Source organism: Oenanthe melanoleuca, chromosome 2 (genome assembly GCF_029582105.1).
Source record: "Oenanthe melanoleuca isolate GR-GAL-2019-014 chromosome 2, OMel1.0, whole genome shotgun sequence".
Classification (NCBI taxonomy): Eukaryota; Metazoa; Chordata; class Aves; order Passeriformes; family Muscicapidae; genus Oenanthe; species Oenanthe melanoleuca.
In genome coordinates this window covers 15,170,994-15,190,420 of record NC_079335.1, presented here as the reverse complement: position 1 = coordinate 15,190,420, position 19,427 = coordinate 15,170,994, and the positions used below count along the sequence as shown (strand labels likewise).

Here is a 19,427-nt window from a genome sequence, read left to right as displayed (position 1 = left end):
AAGAGGGTTTGCATAATATCATGACTAAAAACATCACAGAAATCTATGGTTTTAATTTGAAGGTGACATCAGAGAATGATTGAGTGAATCTTCAAAAATAAGAATTATATGATTGGTTAAAAACTGCACCTAGATTTTTTTCCTAAATAATTAATGTAGTACAGGGTCTGTTTGTAGAGTGGCCTGGATGAGAAAGCTAGCAAGAATATACATGTAAATGTGGAACAGACACAAATCAGACTTTTCTACTGTCAAACCAAAAACTTCCTAGAATGAGAGTTGAAATAAAACTTATTAAGTTCTAAGTAAAGCTCATTAAATTATGTTGAAACAAGTCCTTTTTAAGAAGCAAAAATTTCAAAACAGCATGGAAGCATTTTATATGAAAAGAAAAAAATCTTTGTCCTTTTCTGGGCAAGAAGAACGGGGTTGTCTCAGAAGTGTTGGTAATTATAACATCTCAGAATGGATGGCCAAGTTCTGTGCCATGGAACTGGAAGCATGGGAATTTTCATTGTTGTTTTTTCTTTATTTGTATGAGCAGAATCTGAAGATTTGCCCACAAAATTCATAATATAGGACAACAGAAAATAGGACTGTGATCTATTTGATCAAGTGCACACATCTGCTGTGTACATATTGTGCAGCTCTGTCTACTAATGAGCTAAACAACAGGATCACCCACCCACCCAGAAACATTTCCTTCTTCCTAAAGTCTATGTCTATATGTAAGATGGATATAAGATTGCTTCTGTCTTTACAGCTTGTCTAGACAAATACAGCAGATTGCAGGCATTGAAATATCAGGTAAAGCTGTTCCAGCCACCCTTATCAGACAAGAGGAACGAGTCAATGGAGGCAATGACAATGCCAGCAAATCAAAAGTGGTCAAGGACATTTTCTGGTCTTAGGAGACTGGGATAGTTCTGCTTGGAAACCTGCTGCTCCCCCAGAATGAGCCCACACACTCAAGCAGGGGCAGGTGCCTCAGGATCTGTCCCAAGGCTCTTGGGGTTTGCTGCTTCTTTGTCTTTGAGGGAATGGCACAGCCCATTCCTGCCTCTTCCCCTGAGACCTGGGAATCACCTCCCCTGTGATAATTCCCCAGCTGAGCCCAGGACCTGTTTGGAGGCATGTACTGGCCCCAGACAAAGCACCCTAGGGACTGCTGTAGCCACTAAAATTTTCAGTCATTATCCAGCCCCTGTGCATGTTCCCATCTGGATTTATAGAGAAGTTTGCCAGAGTTGTGTTAACAAGTGTGATTGCAATGTCAGTGCACCAGCAGTCTAGCAGTTATGCTTAATCATAGAGATTAATGTATAATTACTAGGGATATATTGCAGTGAGTTATTATGGAAATAGAAATAGATGGAAGAACCTTTGTGCTCCAGTTAAGAGCCACGTGTTTAATGGGGTATTGTGTACTTGCATACAGCTCTGGTGTCAGTGGCCTGTGTATTAGAGAGCTCTTGATATGCTTCACCATTTCCATCTCAGATGTGTTTCAGGTTGTTTTGGCCTTTGTCTCCATTGCTCCCTGCTGTATATACTACACTTACAAGGGAGAAACAGAAATTAAATGGATTTGTGAGCTTCTATAATAACAAAATTATTCAGGGTAAAAGGGATTTCTGGATATCATCCAGTATAGACCACTCCAGTGGGTGGCTATGAACATCTAATAAGCTCCTGCTCTGAACATTTAACTGACTCTCTCAAGAAAATGAGGATCATATTTTGCATTTACAGTTGAGTGTCCAAAGTATCGCAATGTGAATGCCACCCTTAGGGAACATTAACTTTGAAAAATCACCTTACCTTTCTGAAAGGCTTTCACATCTCTTACTTTCATAGCCTGAAAGCTATTTCTTTTTTTATCAGATTCCAGAAGGGAGGAAAATACTGAAATTTGATTAAAAGGGAAAAAAAATACATTCTCACACTACTTTCCAGGATCTTTTCTTTTACAAAATAAGTGCAAAGTATGAACCTAGCTCCATTCCTTATGATTTTCATTTAGAAATGCCTTCCTGATCCATTTCTACACACTTTTATTGTCTTAGTTTCTTAAAAGAATGCTACAGTGAGAAGAGACCTAGATTAGCATTATGTTGGGGGTTTGCCTTTTATATTACAAGTCATAAAAGAAATTATTTCATTCAGCAGCTTCAGAAAAAAATAAAAAAGGTGCATCATCTTCACACAGTGTTGAAACCGAAGGTTTTTTTTGTTGGTTTTTTTTTTTTTTTTTTTTTTGGTTGTTGTTTTGTTGGTTTTTTGTTTTTAAAAGGTATTTCTTTCCTATTCTTTTAAATGGTTGTATTTTTCCTCTGGCCAACTCCTCTGACACTGTAGCAGCACTGATGGAGCTGTTTGGAGGTGGGTGACACAACTGTCACTGTATCAATCTCACCATTAAGCTGTCGATTCCACGGCAGCATTTGGAGCTGAATCAGGCAGCTCCACTGACATTGCAACCACAACGTGTGAAAGGCACTTCTATTCCTTTGGATGTGTAGGAAACACTTTCATTTAGAAAGGACCCACTGACACTCTTGCTCTGCACACAAGGATTAGTCAGACTCCTCATGGAAACCAAAGGAAGCTGGTGTCAGTACAAACTCTACCTCCATCAGGTTTCACGTGTCCCAACTGTCCAGACTAATCCCCCATCACAGTAAAACTTCCAGTGAGCATTTAACTGAGATTCTGCTCCTTGATTTTATATCCCCAGTGTCAACAATCCTATAAAGACAGGTTTGTTTGTGATTGATAATAAGTAAGGTTGTAAGAAAACTAGGCCATTTCTAATAAAATAATACTCTTGAAAGAACCCCACTTCCCCTTCATATGGAATGAAGCACCCTGCTTATTCATTCTGTCCATTTTCTTCTATTAGCACCTATTCCAATATTTACTTTTTTTTTTTTTTTTCTTCTTTTCCCCCAATTTAAACTCCATACATTTATAAATCTCATTGGATAAGGGTCAGGACCTGCTACTAGCAGATGTCCTATCTTTTATCAGACTGGCTGTACTTGGGACAATGGAGTTTTGACCTACGTCAAGATATGACAGTAGTCAAAACTTAAAAGGAAATAATGAAGGACACTGCTGCTAGAACAAGAAGTCCCCAGATTCTTGGCACAAATTTAAACCTTATAATAGCATATTAAGATCTGATAACTATGTTGGTGTGCACTTATATGAGCTGCTTATATGTGTAGCTGCTGTTGTAAGAGGAAGGCAAGAAGAATGTAAGTAGACTACACAAATAGTGGAACCACAAAGGAACATTTGAGGTCATCAGCTTCTACTTAATACTTAAGTATCTGGAGATAGAAGTGCACTCTTAAACACTGTTTTGAACTCTGAATAAAGATATACTGCATTTTTATAGTTTTGTAGTTATAACAGATATTTGGATTAAATCTTGTTTTTCTTAAAAGATGTTCTTAAAACAGTATGTAATTTTTAAATTTTAACTCTCTGTACATATACAAACTTTCCCTCTCTGTGTATATGTATATAGAGTTTTTATATAATTCTTACTCTAGTATAGACACTCTATATCAGTGCAAGAATATATATATGTATATAGCCTAATATAATGTGCACTGACAATTTTCACATCTAGCATATTTTTTAAAATGCATGTCTCTAAAACTGGTTCTCCTCACATATGAAAGCTTTTTTTTTTTCTTTGTTACAGTTATTATTTTTATTAACATCAGGAAATTAAAAAGAGACTGAAAATGCATGGGGGTTTACATCCGAATTCACTGGAAGAATGAGTCACAGGAGTTATTTTTGGCACGGTGCTTTTAGAATTAAGCTCTAGAACATTTCTGCTTTACCATCATAAATAGATTTTACCATTTTGTATTACTTTAAAATAATATTCTGTATGAGAGTGAAAAGCTGTCCACCATGGATATGATACCAAACCTATGGAGAAAGGAAATTACAGCATAATGGAAATGATGGCTGTGAGCCATACCACCCAGATCTGTTGGCTCACCCAAACAGAAATGCCAGGCTGAGCTGACTTGGTCAGTGCTTTTGTTGGGATCTCTGAGGAAACCTCCAAGGTTGCTGAAGGAAGTGGTGGCAGCAACATTGTAGGTGGTATTCTCTGTTTTTGAGTCACCACTGGGTCAATAACCTGTGTGATGGGAGCCAGCAGCATTTCCTGGAAGAGCTGTGGGCATGATGTGAAACCACTGTATCAGGAATTGAAATTTCAGGACAATCATGAATTTTGTATGTGGAGTATAGCTGGTGACCCTGGGCACCTGGTCACATTTCAGTATCAGCCTTTCTTTCACAATCTCTCCAAATTGTTGCAGTATTTCCTCTTCCTTGGGGCAGGAGAATAAAACCAGTAATGTCATGCCAGGATGATGGAGTGCTGAAAAACGTTCAAACTCCATTATAAGAGACTTTTACTCAAATCCTGTCATTAACTTGAATGAGATTTGGATCACATATAGAGCCCTTAGTACAGAAGGACAGTGACAGGGCTAATATGTTGTTGAAGGAGCTCTTCCCTTTTGATGCCTTTCCCATTTGCACAATGCTGCCACTCCTTTCAGCCATAATCACCAGCCATTATTCAGAGATGCTGTCAGGCCCATCGTGCTCCCAGAGCAGCTTGATTCCAGATTGTTCTCCTCCCCAACCCCTCTGTGTGTAGTGACACTATGACATTACATTCTCCCCAGAAACAACGACACAAATCTGATTTATAACTGGTGGTAAAACTTTATTATTCAAGTTTAGATGTAACAGACATCTTTGCTGCCTGAAGATTGTTTGCATAAGAAATACACCAAGAACATGTTTGTGAGTAGAAATGAACATGCACTATGAAAACCAAAAAACAAAACAAAACAAAAAAACCCGAAACAAAACAGAACAAAAAACACATCCATGTGTTGTAAGGACAAAACATTAAGAGCCAGCATTCTAGAGTCAAATCAGGGCTACAAGTTTAATGATGGTTTTTAGCAACATGAAGTCATTCTTTATGAAGCAATTTTTTTCTTTTTTTTTTTTTTTTTTTTTTTTTTTCCTTTTCCTGCTGGTGAATTTTCTATAAGCTAAATTTACAATGGCATTTTGAGATGTTTCCTTTTCTCCTGTTCTCCTAGACAGAGCTCAGAGGCCAAAATGATAGGAATGAAAAACTGTGATAGCTGTTACGATTTTTTTACTTTACTAAGTGCAATTTTGCTTTCTAATAAAGGAATTTTACTAGGTGTAACAAAGAATCAAATGAAAGTGGTATTTATCTGGCAGTCAGCCATTTAATTATTGTCTTTTATCCTCCTAAAGTAAATTGGGGTGTGTGTGATTACTATACAGGTAGCAACTCCCCAACTGCCAGCTTTCCAGGGCTGGCTGAATGGAATAAAAACTGTGAGGAAGAGGGTAGTGAGGAATCCTATTCTGAGGTGAGAAAATTAAGTAAATAATTTTACTTGGCCCATCTTAACTTTAGAGAAAAGTTTAGAAGGGATTTCTCACTTATCTATCACATTTGGGATATGCTGACAAATTGCTCACTGCTCTTTGCCAAGCATAACTGTCTCCACAGAAGCAGAAGGAAATATATCTACCCTTCTGGCTGCACAGAAGCGACCTTCTAATCTCCTTGGCTTTTCCTGACCACTATTAGGAATTAGCATGTAAAGTCAGCCAAGAAAAATCAATACAGGAGCAAAAATGAGAACATATTTAGACATACTGGGCAAAAAGAAGATGGTAGACAACATCTTATGCACATAAAGCAAGTAGTTATGACTACAAAACAAATGTCCAGTCCAAGGGTGGACTTGAAAGTCTGTCCCTGAACTGAGTACTAATCCACAGTTGCCAAATCAGTTTTTCCCATTGCACAATCACTGTTTCAGCACTGTATACAATCAGCATCATCACTTGTTCTGCTGCCCCTCTAACTGCAAAAATAATCTATTGCTCACAGTGTGTCTCAACCTTTTGAGATGTCTCAATTTTCCCTCTCTTTATTGTTGTCACAATAGACAGCAGCATCATTTTTAGGCAAAACCAAGATATGTGCATCCACTGTCCTTTCCCCCTTCTGGATAGTCAATGAAAAACAAAGGGAGGAGTTTCATCAGCATGGTGGCAATTAGTGCAGAACCTCTTCTGGAAAGTACTCAAGGTTTAGCACCTGAACACAAACTGTGGAACATCTCCATCTGCAGCACTGAGGGGGCAGCAGCCATAGAGTGACATCTTAGACAAAACAATCAGATGATGTCACAGGATGGCTCCATCTATACAGAGAGTTACTGGAAACATTGTGCCTGCTCCACAATTTCATAAGTGACAGGCATCACAAGTCCTCTAGTTCTGAAACATCTATTTATTTGGTTGTCCAATTTGAGACACATTTTAAGATCTTAAACCACCATTCCTTTAGTAAGAGAAGTTCACCACCTTGAAGCCACTGACAAATTGAGAACAAAGACTGATTGTTTGAAAGTTCAATTTTTAGTGCTGTAAGTTGATTGAAACACAGCGGGTGCAGTAATTACTTGTGTGTGCTAACATTGGTTTCCATCTGAAAGTTATTAAATAAGATTATTCTTTTCCAGTGTCAAGTTTTGTTTTTTTTCTTTTTTATTAGCTCCCATTGTGAGGGGGTCTGGAAGATGGATGGAGTCACCTCTTTTTTGTTAAGAAACAAAACTGTGCTCCCCCTATCCCAATCAAAGAGAACAGGCTATAGCAAAATCCTATTTCTTAAAATGCAGAAATCTTAGAACATCTCAATATGTCATGGCAAGAACAATGAACTTTTTTTCAAATTTTATTTGCACCACCTAGGTGTGCAATAGTAACATTCAAAACCCTGTCTTGTTCTTTGCACTCATAAGATTTCATTTCTCCTCATCCCCAAACCCTGATATGTGTATTTCCTATTAATTTGCCTCTGCTTCTGAGTTTAGCAAGAAGTGTTATGAAGTTCAGGGTAGTGCTCAAGTCTTACAGTGATCATGTCCCTCTAAAATATTTTGCCATGAAGATGTAGCTTCTCTCAATGAAGAAGCCAGAGGTACTGGTAGGTCTTAAGTGAACTAAGTCAAACCAGTAACTACTGAAAATCGGCAGGCAGCTACCATTGAAGCTGATAAAAATCACTGCTGAGTAGAACATCTTCCTTGGAAAAGCTGAAAAGGACACACACTGCACCCTGATGTAACGAAATGAGGGCAATCTATTTCAGTCCCCACAGAAAAAAAAAAAAAAAAAAGAAACAGAAAGTACCCAACAAAAATAAATCCACAAAAACCAAGTCAGAACTTATTATTGGAGAACAAGAGTAAAAACATAACCAGACTTTGTCACTGGTATCAAGCTGGAGATTCATCTAAAAAACAGAAGAAGAAGAAGAATGTGGCCCAACATCCTTAGCTAACCTAGAACACTACTGAAGGGTTACAGAACTCAACCAGAGCAGATTGAGCGGGATGTTCCATATGCTGCTCACCAGTAAAGAAGCAATGGGTGGAGCAGGAAGGAATGCAGCCTAATGCTGAACAATAGCCTGTCTGTGCCTAACACAGAAACTGTGCAATAATGTTTCACCTCTGTGAAAATACAACACCTAAATACTGCCAAGGTCAGCGAGACCTTTGCTGATCAACTGTGTAAGTGCCTCTCATGCTTGGTGATGTTTGCTGCCAGCTGCTTTAGGCACATTATTTCTCAAAGGACTATCAAAGTGCTGAATGTTTAGGCAGTTCCCTCCTGGTTTTCCTTTTGCCAACCCCTATAAGACATTTCCTATCACCTCTCCTTTTATTTTCCACCTCCCTGTTTATCTGGTAAAGTATCTTAATAAGTGCACCAAATACTAGAAGGGAGAGTGGTGAGACTCAGGTAAGTTAAATACAAGAACTTTTTTTTTTTTTATGATGCTTTAGTTCAATTACATGAAAATCTGAGAAAGGCGGCATGTAAGTGAGATCAGAATAGGACCCTTTACATATAATCTCAAGAGAGGACTTCGTCCAGAGATATTTTTATAGAACATTTTAAAAAATAAAATGCATGAATGGAGAAATAAAAGACAACATAATATCAGAAAGACATTTTAAACTTCATTCGCTGCAACATTCATGAACCAGTTGAGCTACACCTGCCATCCAACCATAAGGAACTAAGACCCTGCACTGCGAAAAAGAAACAAACCCAAATAAAACAAAAAAGCAACTGCGTAATATTGTAAAAATGGAGTGCAATGCTACTACAGAATGCAATAAAATATCAGTGCTGCATCGTCAAACAGCACTTATCAAAATAATTTCTGAAATGTTTCTTCTGAAACACAGACAAAGCAATAAAAAGAGGATATATGTTTATCATTTTAAGCATAACAATGTGAGTTAAGAGCTTAAGAATACAAAAGTACTTGGAATGAATAGTGCTACCCTTTTTTCCTAAGTAGGCATAAAAATATTTTCATTTCCTTCTTGTTTTTCATACCATTAATATCAACAAATTTCATTCATTTCATGTTATCGTTTACAACTTTAATGCACACACACAGAAAAAAAGATACCTACTGCAATAGAAATAGTTGCTTCATTACCTTGTTTGCTACATTTGCAAATGTAAACAGCGAGGCAGAGCCAGAACTGACTCTAATGCATGATGGAATATCTTTGTTGCATACGTACACTGTAGAAAATAATTATTCAATATGTCAGGCACCATTATTTGAAATGTAATACATTAATATTTACTAGAAAAATAAGGTTTTTTTCTATTTGTTCTCCCAACTTCTTTAATGAAATAAGTTAATCTGACAGTGCATCCAGTAGCTTGTAATATCTTCTACATCCCTGTGGCAAAATAATAAACTACTGGTTGGGACACTATAATGAAAATGATTAAAGTCAGTTCTTGTACACCCTTGTAGCAAGCATGGAGGCTCGTCTAACAGCACCTTTAACCAATTATTTAATATTTAGTTATTTAGCCCTATTTCCCTGAGCAGTTATGCTGAGGAGCTTTCCCTTCATGGATAGATTTTAAAAAGCTTTAAGTATTAAAAAGTACTATGAAGACATTTAATGCTACTTAGCAAAAGCTGGTATAAGTCTACTGAAGGGATTGACTGGTATGTATAGCAATGTTAAGCCTGTGGAGAAGTAACCTTAGACTTTAAGGTTTAGAAGTGTAATATATTAAAAATATATTAAAATAAAATACAGCAGGTTACCTTATTCTATGCAAATTAAACCTGGAGTGTGGCTTTTGTATTAGAGAATTCACTTGCACAAAATGGTTTTCCTAGACTAAAGTGTGCCAGAAAGAATGTAGTGATAAAATGGTAGCTAAAAATCAGCTGAGTCTGAGAAACACATAGATGACATTGCTGCCAAAGCTCTGAGGACAATGTGATCCTAAGGCATGTTGTAGGGCAGAAATTTGCCCAAATTAAAAAAAAGAAAATGACCTTTTAACATGTATATATTTAACATGTCTAGCTCTTATATACAATGTGCATATGTTCACTATACCCTTGCAGCAGTATATACATATACACATCTTTGCACTCTTGCCAGTTATGTCTCTTACACAACAGCAGAGGTATAAATTGTCCAGTAAAATTTTCTCAAGGTTATTCGGCATGATTCACTGCATTCTGGCTAGCTTTGGTGGGCCATGTCCCACTGAATTATCTTCCTCCCCTTCTGGCCACCATCCAACTGTTCTTTTTCTTGGTAACCCACTCATTTAAAAGGAAAAAAAAAAAAAAGAAAAAAAAAAAAAAGAAAAAAAGGAAAAAAATAAAGAAAAAAAAAAAGAAAATAACAAGGGATTTAATATTGGATAAGGCATGCTCTCTATATGAAGTGCTTTATAGGTCTTCACAAGACATTACAAGCTATTGAATTCCCATCAAGGAAACCTATTTCTGTTTAATTGTGCTAAGTGCTAAGGTTTACTCTTTAGGTTTTCCATTCTTTTCAGCTTGTGCATTGTTCCTGTGTAGGCCCCTCTGGATGTGAGTTGTGAAGTCATACTTGTCCGTGCAAAGATGCTGGCATATGCTGCACTGGAAAGGTCCACTGTCACCATGGCAACTCATATGCAATGCATACATCACTTCATCCAGAAAGACAATGCCACAGTGCACACACTTGGTAGAAAGTTCATCTTGAGTACTTCTATCAACTTTCTCTGTTTTTACTACATTCAAGGGACCTTCATTTTTTACATTTGGTGGTGCCTTACTCTTTTCCTTGGAGGCACCATTTGCAGTTGGCCCAGGTCTGGAATGCTTTATCGCCAAATCAAGAGGAATGTCATTGTCTGATCCAACAGCTGAAAAATGAGGAGGCAGATTAAAGGTGGGATAAGGCACATAGTTTTGGCAAGGATTTGGTAGGCCAGGCACATGACTCAAGTAGTGTGGATTCCCAGGAACAGACAGCTTATATTTACTCCAGAATCTCAGCCAGTCAGCTTCACTCTGAAAGTCATTGTGTACAAATGGAAGTCCAAAAAGTGGGTACTGGTATTTTTCAATAGGGCTTCCAGGTGGAGAATAGTTTGGGTGTTTCACAGGTCTCATGTACTTTTCTATCGGGCTGCCTCTCTCTGAGCTTCCTTTCCCTTCTGATATCGATGAACTGTTTCCTGGGTCTCCAGTACTTTCCTGAGGACTTTTTATCTGAATGTGCAAAGGTTGCATCCTTTTGTGAATATCCAGAGTTTGGCTGACCAATATTGGCTGCTGAGCAGAATGGCTTTTAGTCAATGAACCTGGGGCCTCGTATTTACTGAGGCTGGGAAGCTGAATTTCTCTCTGATGACCTTCAGGTAAATGATCCTCTGACCTCCTCTCTAAGGGGCTTCCATTGACTTGCTCCTCACTGCTACCCCTCTGCTGTTTGTTAGCTGCTCAGCCTGAAGTGCCTCCGGGTTAAGGCGCTTTCTTGTTCGTCTCCTAATGATCTGTTCACCATTGTTCTGTTTAATGATGTTTAAAGGCCTGGGAGTCTGCATGGAACACACAGAGAATGAACAAAAGGAAAAAAGGAAGACACATTAAACAATCTGTAAGACCATGCTCATGCATATTTATCTTCTCTTTTGTGAAGAGCTATATTACAACAGTGTCATGGGAATGACCAAATTTCAATCCAAATGCTGGTTCATGGTCCCTGATGCTGAAAGTAAACTATAAAATGGCTTGTTTTATCAACCTGAGTCAACTGTCTTAGACATACTGTACCTATTTACTTAAAAAGGCACGAAGTATCCAAACTGTCAAATCATTTATTACCTCTTAGTCCTAAAAACTTCTGGGGGAGACATGCTGAAAGTGGGTGCTGAGAGCTGGGGGTGAGGTGGGAGATGCAATGCCCTTTGCACTAGTGGTGTCCTATGCACCATGCCTCCAGAGCTGCTCCCACTGGGACAAGAACTGAGCCAAGAACTTACCTTCATACTCACCCTGCTCTGACATGGACAGAAAACACAAGCACACACAGGGCTTGCTGACCACCATTGCTGCCACACAGCAAAAGGGCTGCAGGTCCACTGTGTGCTGAGTGGGATTAGGGTGGCTGGAAAGGGACTGAGAAAGATGGAGAAGAAAGCCCAGGAAAACTATGCACCAGAAGGTCTGCCTTTGGTATCAAATCCCCCTCCTTCACCCCATCTCTTTCTAAGTGTTACTGATGTGCTTCTAAGACATCAGGGAGAGAAGGCAGCCCCTGAAGGCAGGGCAAAAGGGATCTGTAAAGAACTAAGTATCACAAAGAGGCAGAGGGAGAACCAAGTCAGGATTCTGTTCCATTTGCTACTACCCCACACCAGCTCATTTTAAGTGGCCTGTATAGAGAAGAAGTAAAAATACTTTTGTGTGGAAAACAAAAGAATGGTACAAGGAAGGACAGCAGTTAGGTTTCCTTTTTTAAAGGCTCACCAAGAGAAAAACAATAGTATCTGAATGAAAAATTGTGCTGAGCCTTCAGTATGTTTCTCTACTGGGCAGATGGTAGAGCAACACAAAAGTCATTCAGATTGGTGTGCTGGCAGCTGACATTTTTCCTCCCAGAGGCACATAATCCTGTTTTGGTTGGAGGCCAGAAGAGTGCCCCCAGCCCCAGTATTCCACTATTATGTTTATTTAGAAATTTTAACATTGTTTAAAAAAGCAGATTTAATTTTGGCTTACAGTCAATATCCAAAGTAATCTGTACCTTGAATGTAACTAAATTTTTAATATACTCATAACTTCAAGCTAATATGAAAACATCCAGAGCTGGAAGAGCACCCACTCTATTATTTGTAGAGATTTAGTCTCTCTCTTGAGTTCCCATATTCCTCTCCTTTCACTTATTTATTTTCCTGCAGTTGGCTTACTCTTAATGGTTAACTACATTTAAGCCATTTTTAAAGATTTTACTTTCTATTACAATGCTGAATCAGAAGTATACACACACTTTGATTTAGATTTTTAATAAGAGAAATTTAAACTTGGCAGAAAAATAGCACCTGAACCAACCTCCTCACACAGATCAAAGTTAAGACAAAATTGTGTTAAAAAAAAATTTCAATATTTTCTATGTAAATTCTATTCAGATAAAGATTATAGTTTGCACAATCAATAGTCAATTATTATGCATGGGCATATACTTATTTTATAAGGTCTGTATAACCGCCTTGCCTTTTTATGACAACTGTAACTCAGATGCTGTGTGAGATCTTACAATGTTGTTGTTCTTAAATGTTAAACACTACAGACCATTTTCATATGGCTTCCAGATAACCCTCCAATATTTTGGAAATACTTTTAGTCTTACTCTTCATGCTACAGGTATGAAGTCTGATTATGGAAGAAGTTGAAAGAAACATCTTCCTACCTGAGATTAGGGACCCTCACACACTTACTTGAGGCTCCAGCTATTCAAAGTTATTGTAGGTTCCACTTTATAATTCTTCAGTTTGCCAATGACTGTGCTCATCTGATTAAACCAGCCATTAGATAATTAAAAAAGTAGTCTTTAGTGCTGTAAATCTACTAATTTTCCTTATTCATAGTAGTAAGGTACAGATAAAAATATCCTGTATTTGGTTATAACCAAGGCAAATAGAAAAGTTTAAGGTCACTTCTTGACTTTCAATGGAGCATTAAATTTAGAATATAGTGGAAACATTACCAGAACTTTACTTTTAAAATGGCCTGTATCAGATCCTTAATTATATGTAAGACATAATATATTGAAGATGAACACAAATATTTCTGCCATATCTGTATCAACTGAAAATCTTCTCACTCCAATAATATGAGTAACTTAAAAAAATAAAACAAAAAATTCAACAAATGCTTCAATAAATTATTGTGATTAGATTTCTCAAATGCCATGGCAAAGTGGAGCCTCCTCTACACTAATCCTAGAATATGTTGCAGTTCTTCACTGCATTAATCCAAGGATGTTGTCAAGGAATCACCATGGAACAAAACGTAGTGTTCCATGACCAAGTTCAAGTTATTTAAAAATGAAGTACAGCACCATGATAATAATGGGCAAATTCATGACTCTGGGGAGGCAGCAAATGTGAATACTGTGTACATGTTTGCAGTAAGACGCAATTTTTCACTAAAACTATTTTAATAATAGTCTCTTGGATTTTAATTACACATTTCTTAACATAGTTGTTTTCATTAAAGGAGAGAAATGTGAAAAATGCGCCAAGTTTAATGTAAATTATCCCTTAGATAGATGGAACACTTTTGAAAATACATTGAAAAATTATTCAAGTCTATCATAGAAATAGAAATGTAACTTATAGCAGAAATCACTACCATGTTAACATTTGTCAGTCACTATCACCTAGTAGCATCTGATAGATCACAGATTTTTCTTCTTACTAAATGAAAGTGAAAAAGGAACCTTAGGCTTGAGTTAATGAGGATGGTAGTGCTAGACAGTGATAATCCAATCAAAAGGGAGCTAAGAAAGGTACAGGTGAGTTTTGCTCTGAAGTGTAGCATAATTTAAATGAACAGGGGTCATACAGAAGGGAATTCTATTCAGTTGAATATAGTTTTGGACATTTCTCTAATAACTGCATCATCCTAGACCCCTTAATTCAAAACCATACATGACACATACTTACTGCAATTTTTCCTGAACAGACAGGCAGACAGATAAAAGAAACTTTCATCTTTCTGGTGTCAGTCTAAAGAGCAACTCTTTGCATGGGACTATCTCAAAAGGTGTCCCAAAGGAGAGATTTGCTGGATTATTTCAGACTCCTACTTATAAAGGCGTTTCTATCATACCACAGCAGAGCAGGGCTTAATTAAATTCTTTTCGTTTGTTTGGTCAAAGTTCAGTTGAAGATATTAATGTCAAATGTCTACTGAATGGCAGCTTATTGCCATGCTTGAACAGTGGAGCTGAGAGATAGTGCCAGCTTCTTGCTTTTGAGATGCATAAAATAAACTTTGACATTGTATTTCTAAGAAATGTTGCTGGAAGTGCACTAGTTCATTCCTACTGGTTCATAAGGATGATCCAAGTTGTGCTTGAATTCAAAACTGGTTCTTGTAGCTTTTATCTACTCAAAAAGTTATGCTGAAAATCATGGTAAGATCCAGCACTACAGCTGAGAAAAGTATACTTAGAAAGGGAAAAAGGAGTTTGCAAATGGAAGTTCTAAAAATAACCAGACTCAAATGTCAAATTAAAAAGCCACATTGTCCTTCTTAAAATCGTTGTGGATGTTCACCACTGATCAATTTCCTCAAATTAGATATTTTATCTATAACTTTGAGAGGTGTCCAGGAAGATGATACCTGGAGCAAGACCCAGCCAAGATGCTGGTCATGACCATGCATTAGTCCAGCTTCTTAGGTATTACTGGCCTGACTGAGTTATTCTGAGCCTTAAAAACAGTGAGTGACCCCAGAATGACACACATGGCAAACAGAGCCAACCCATCAGACTGGTGATAGTCATGCTGCTTTTGAAAATTGTAATTTTTCTTTTCTTGTTTTATTAAGTGGGCTGGTTTGGCAGGATGTTGTGTAAACAGGATTATTGTATGGGCACTAGACAAGACCATTGAGAAACTTATGTCTCAAATTTAATATCTGGAAAACATTTAAAAATATGCATACTCTCAGTCACCACATTTATTTCTGAGTTAGGCTCTAAGCCTGATCTGATACATTGCCCTGGCAAACTCCCAAAGACTACCTCGGTTTCCATTTCTGAATAATAGTAACACTTTTGAATTTCATGGGAATGTTGTAAAAATTAATTAATTAGTCACCTGACTCTCCTATGTGTGCCTAATAAAGACATATAATTTAATATTTAACCAGTGGGTCTTAACCTAAAAGATTCCAAGCATTTTGGCACTGATCCAAGGAAACACTTCAGTATGGCTTTCCTGGACCTGGACCAGAATATTCAACATCTTTCAGGATCAAGTCAAGTGTCAATAAGATGAAAAGCAATATAGACAGGCCATGATCATTATTTATTCCCTGACTGATCCTGAGAGATGGTGAATCTTCCACTCACCAAGTGATGAGTGCCTTCCAGTGAATAGCTTCCTTGTTGAGTTATTTAATTTCCAGCTGACTTTAGGAGCTGTAGAAAAAAGAACACAAAACCCCTCACCCCACATCTCCAGGAAATATATTATCAAGAATAAAGGAGGTAAGGGATGTCAAAGTATACAAAAACTGTTTCAAGAGATATTTTAAATAGATGTGATGTCTAATTTCAAGAATTTTGTTTTTTATTATGAGGACTCTAGAATTTAGAGAGCTTTCATCACCATATATTATGATGCCTTTAAAAGGAATTCCCAGAAAATAAATAATTTTCCCCTCATTTTGTATCAAAATAATTAAATGCATCACTGGTGATCTCAAACACATCCACTCACAGCATCCCAGGCTGTTTCATAATGAATCACATCTGATCCCAAAGTGACCATTCTGCAAAACCCTGCTAGGAAATTAACTGCAGGCCAGGGAGTGGTACTAATCACACAAGCAGACAGGACCACAGCTGCCCAGCTTAGCTGTGCAGCTCTTTTTCCTGCTGAACAAACTGGTCAGCTCTTCCTACCGAGTGAAGCTTCTGGTAGAGGCCACACGCGTTGCACACATATCCACCGTTGGCGTTCTTCCGCCAGAGAGAGGTCTTTGTGGTCAGGCAATTGGCACAGAACACACCCGAGCCTCTACGTCTCTGAAACAGGCAAGGAAAAGGGAAAAAACCAGGTCAGAGGTGAGTCACATGAGCTGTGGAGTTAGGACAAATCAACACAGGAGTTTTGTCTCTAGACTGGCAACAATGACAGTATAAAACCACACTGCCCATAATGAGGTCAGGTTCAATTGTGCTTAATAGGCACCACTGATTTTCATTATAATTAACCCCAGAGTGATGGATGAGGTGTGTGAAACACCAAAGTCTTTTCAGAATAACAACTTTAACTTTTTGAACTTCAGGTTTTGTGCATTTAATGATGGTTTCTAAACAGCAAATTCTGAAAACCCCCTTGGAAGCTGATAGAACATTCTGTAAACTCTCCTGGTTTCACAACAGATTATTTCTTTTTAGCTAGCTTTATTTAAAAGTGTGATTGGTAACAAGAATTCTGAAACACCACCAGTTCAATTAATTACAGTTTATACCTGTGTTATACTAATTCCTTTAACAGAGATTATACTTGAATACATGATATTCACTTCCAGTCTTTTCCACCTATTTTTGAAATCAGTATAAGACACCATGTATTCCTGCAGCCCACTATCAACAAATAAAAGCACAGTATTCTTGAATGCGACCTCTTCTGAACTTCATTTGAAACCCCAGAAAACACTGTCTCATCGACAGATAGATTTATTTTATTTTAGTCAGGCAAGGAAGGGCACAGTAAAGCTTCCCTAAATACAAACTGATTTTAACCAGACTGAGCTGTGCATTCATCAGCTTTCATAATGATCCAGGAATATTTAAAAGCAGGCATGATTATGACTTTTGCTCATTAAATTTTTTCTATGGAGTAATGATTTCATAAAACTTCTCATCTAAACAAAAGTCAGGCTGTGTTTGTGGGCCCAGATAATAATAAGCAGGAAATGGAATTCTTTTGCTGAGCAGAAAATCCGAATCTTAACTCTGTTCCCTTTTTGCCAAGGGAAAAAATTATCAGTAAGAAAACCTTCAGCATCTAAGATAAGAATGAGTGAGTACAGGGAAAAACAGTCTGGGTGAAAACTAATTTTATTATAAATTAAAAATTACTAACACTATAAGTAAAAATTTCAGGGTTTCATAAAATTTAAGTAATTTATTTAACTTTAGTTCATACTGAAGAAGACTGGTGTTCATGCCAAAAAAATACAATGGTTATAATTGTACTCTGATACATTTCAAATGGAAAGCTTTCTGCAGACATAATTTTGGCTTCAAGACTGGAACACTTTCTTGGCATTGAAAGGGCATTTGATTCATCGGGTGTTTCACAATGTATCACTAAAAAGACCTGGTGAGCAGCCAGTTCCCTATAGGGTAATTTTTCCATCCAGATGCAAGTGCTATCAGAGGCCCTCGTCAGCTAAACTAATTATGATCTTGCATTTGCTGATGCCTGCTCACTCTAACGTTCGACATCCTCCATTAATCATCAATACAAGGAAAATGAATGAAACGTAAAGAAATGAGGGCTGGTAAGCTGCACAGCCATAAAAATCTGAAATGAGTGCAATAATTTAACAAGATTGGGGAAATGTTTTTAGTGAGCACAAAGTCAGGCTAACAATTGCCCTTTTAAACCAAGAACACAATTTCATTTGTAGAGCAGGTTGTGCTACTTTAAAGTGATACAATAAAATCAAGATTGTCATCAAGATAATCTCTCTCTCACCCCCTTACATCATCCTCTACTTTGTCTCTTAAATCAGATGTAGCAGTAAATGACATTTTTCTCAATGTAGCTAAGGGGAGAACTAAATGGTAGTTGATGTCCTTCAGCAAACATCTAACTAGATGTGCATTGAGATTCAGCTCACCCTGGAAAGGTGCAGTCGTCTACAAGTACATTGAAGGTCCTAATTACTTTTGTGGCTGGATATCATTGATCACCTTCACCTGGCTGCTGAAATATTTTCCATCAGAGTACAATAAAAGCCTCACTAGACTAATCCCAATTTGGTCCACTTGGAGGGTGAGAAGTTTCCAAGCGGAAATGACTGTATACAGCCAGGATCCAGCTACAACTGCAGAACTGTTCCTTTTCATTCCTACTTGTCTCCTGGCCTATAGTTTCTTGGTGTGGTGTATTAACCAAGTGGAGCCTTAATCTGAGTCAGTCTTTCCATCGTTTTATTTCTGTTTGTGTTCCCTGAGTTTGGGAAGTACCCTCTAAAAAGTCACTAAAGTCTATTAAAATATAGAGAGAGTGGTCAAGCTTGTATGCATTTCTACACACCTGAAGAGGGACAAAAGGTGAAGTTACACAGAAATCTTCATTAAATGGAATGGAGCTAGTGTATCTATAAAACATTGATAAAAGGTACTTATTTTTTTCTCTCTCTTCTAAAGAAAGATCTGATTCAAACAGGGTATTAGTTGCAGTGAAATCGCACAATGACTACAGCTGACAAACCTACAAAATACACAGTAGTAGCTGTATGTATTGAAATCTTATCCACTACTTAAGAATATTTATCTGTTTAAAATTTCAAGTAGTCCAGCTAAACATCCTTCCCTAAACTTAATACAAAGTATGTAAGTTCATCTTTTGTGCTGTTCTAAGTGTTGCATCTTATCTTCCTTTACTTTCTCCTATTTCTGTATTATTTAAGGACCTTACAGGATAATCAACATCGATTATTTCAGTACTGAAGTGTTTCAACGTAGTTTACATATACTAATAAATGAAGAATTAAATCATGTCTGGAAAAACTCAAATGCTGCTACTTTTTTGAACATTTTGGTTATGAAACTGCTATTTTTAGCAGAGACACACAGCTTTAGAATGGATTTCCTGCCACAAAACAGAACTATGGCAGAATTGGACTAAAGATTCTTGACTCTCAGATGCTACTAACCACAGAATGGACCTGCTTGTCAAAATACACCTCAGAAATTTTGTTGCCTGCAAGAAAAAAATTGAGGGCCTTTTTAAAAGGCTACAATGTAGTAATCCTATTATCTTAAACAAATACAGTTTCTTAAAAAGAAAACCAACAAAAACCTTGGCCTTTACTTGCCATATACCAAATTTTCTAAGTTATTGGTCAGTATAAATTTATTTTTTTTGTTGTTGCTAAATGTTAATTACCAATTCTACTGTTAGTGATGGTACTTCTGCATGGGTCTGTTTGGCTTTGCATACTC

General features: G+C 37.3%; 1 protein-coding gene across 1 annotated transcript in view; it reads right to left on the bottom strand.

Annotated features, from left to right (window-relative positions):
- Positions 1 to 9,854: 9,854 nt before the first annotated feature.
- The window catches only part of TRPS1 (transcriptional repressor GATA binding 1), a 207,235-nt gene continuing 197,662 nt past the window's right edge, over positions 9,855 to 19,427 (bottom strand). Inside the window, 3 exon segments of the mRNA XM_056485069.1 lie at positions 9,855 to 10,944; positions 10,947 to 11,046; positions 16,146 to 16,268. Of these exon segments, the coding sequence (XP_056341044.1) occupies positions 9,986 to 10,944; positions 10,947 to 11,046; positions 16,146 to 16,268 (1,182 nt within the window). The 3' untranslated portion in view covers positions 9,855 to 9,985.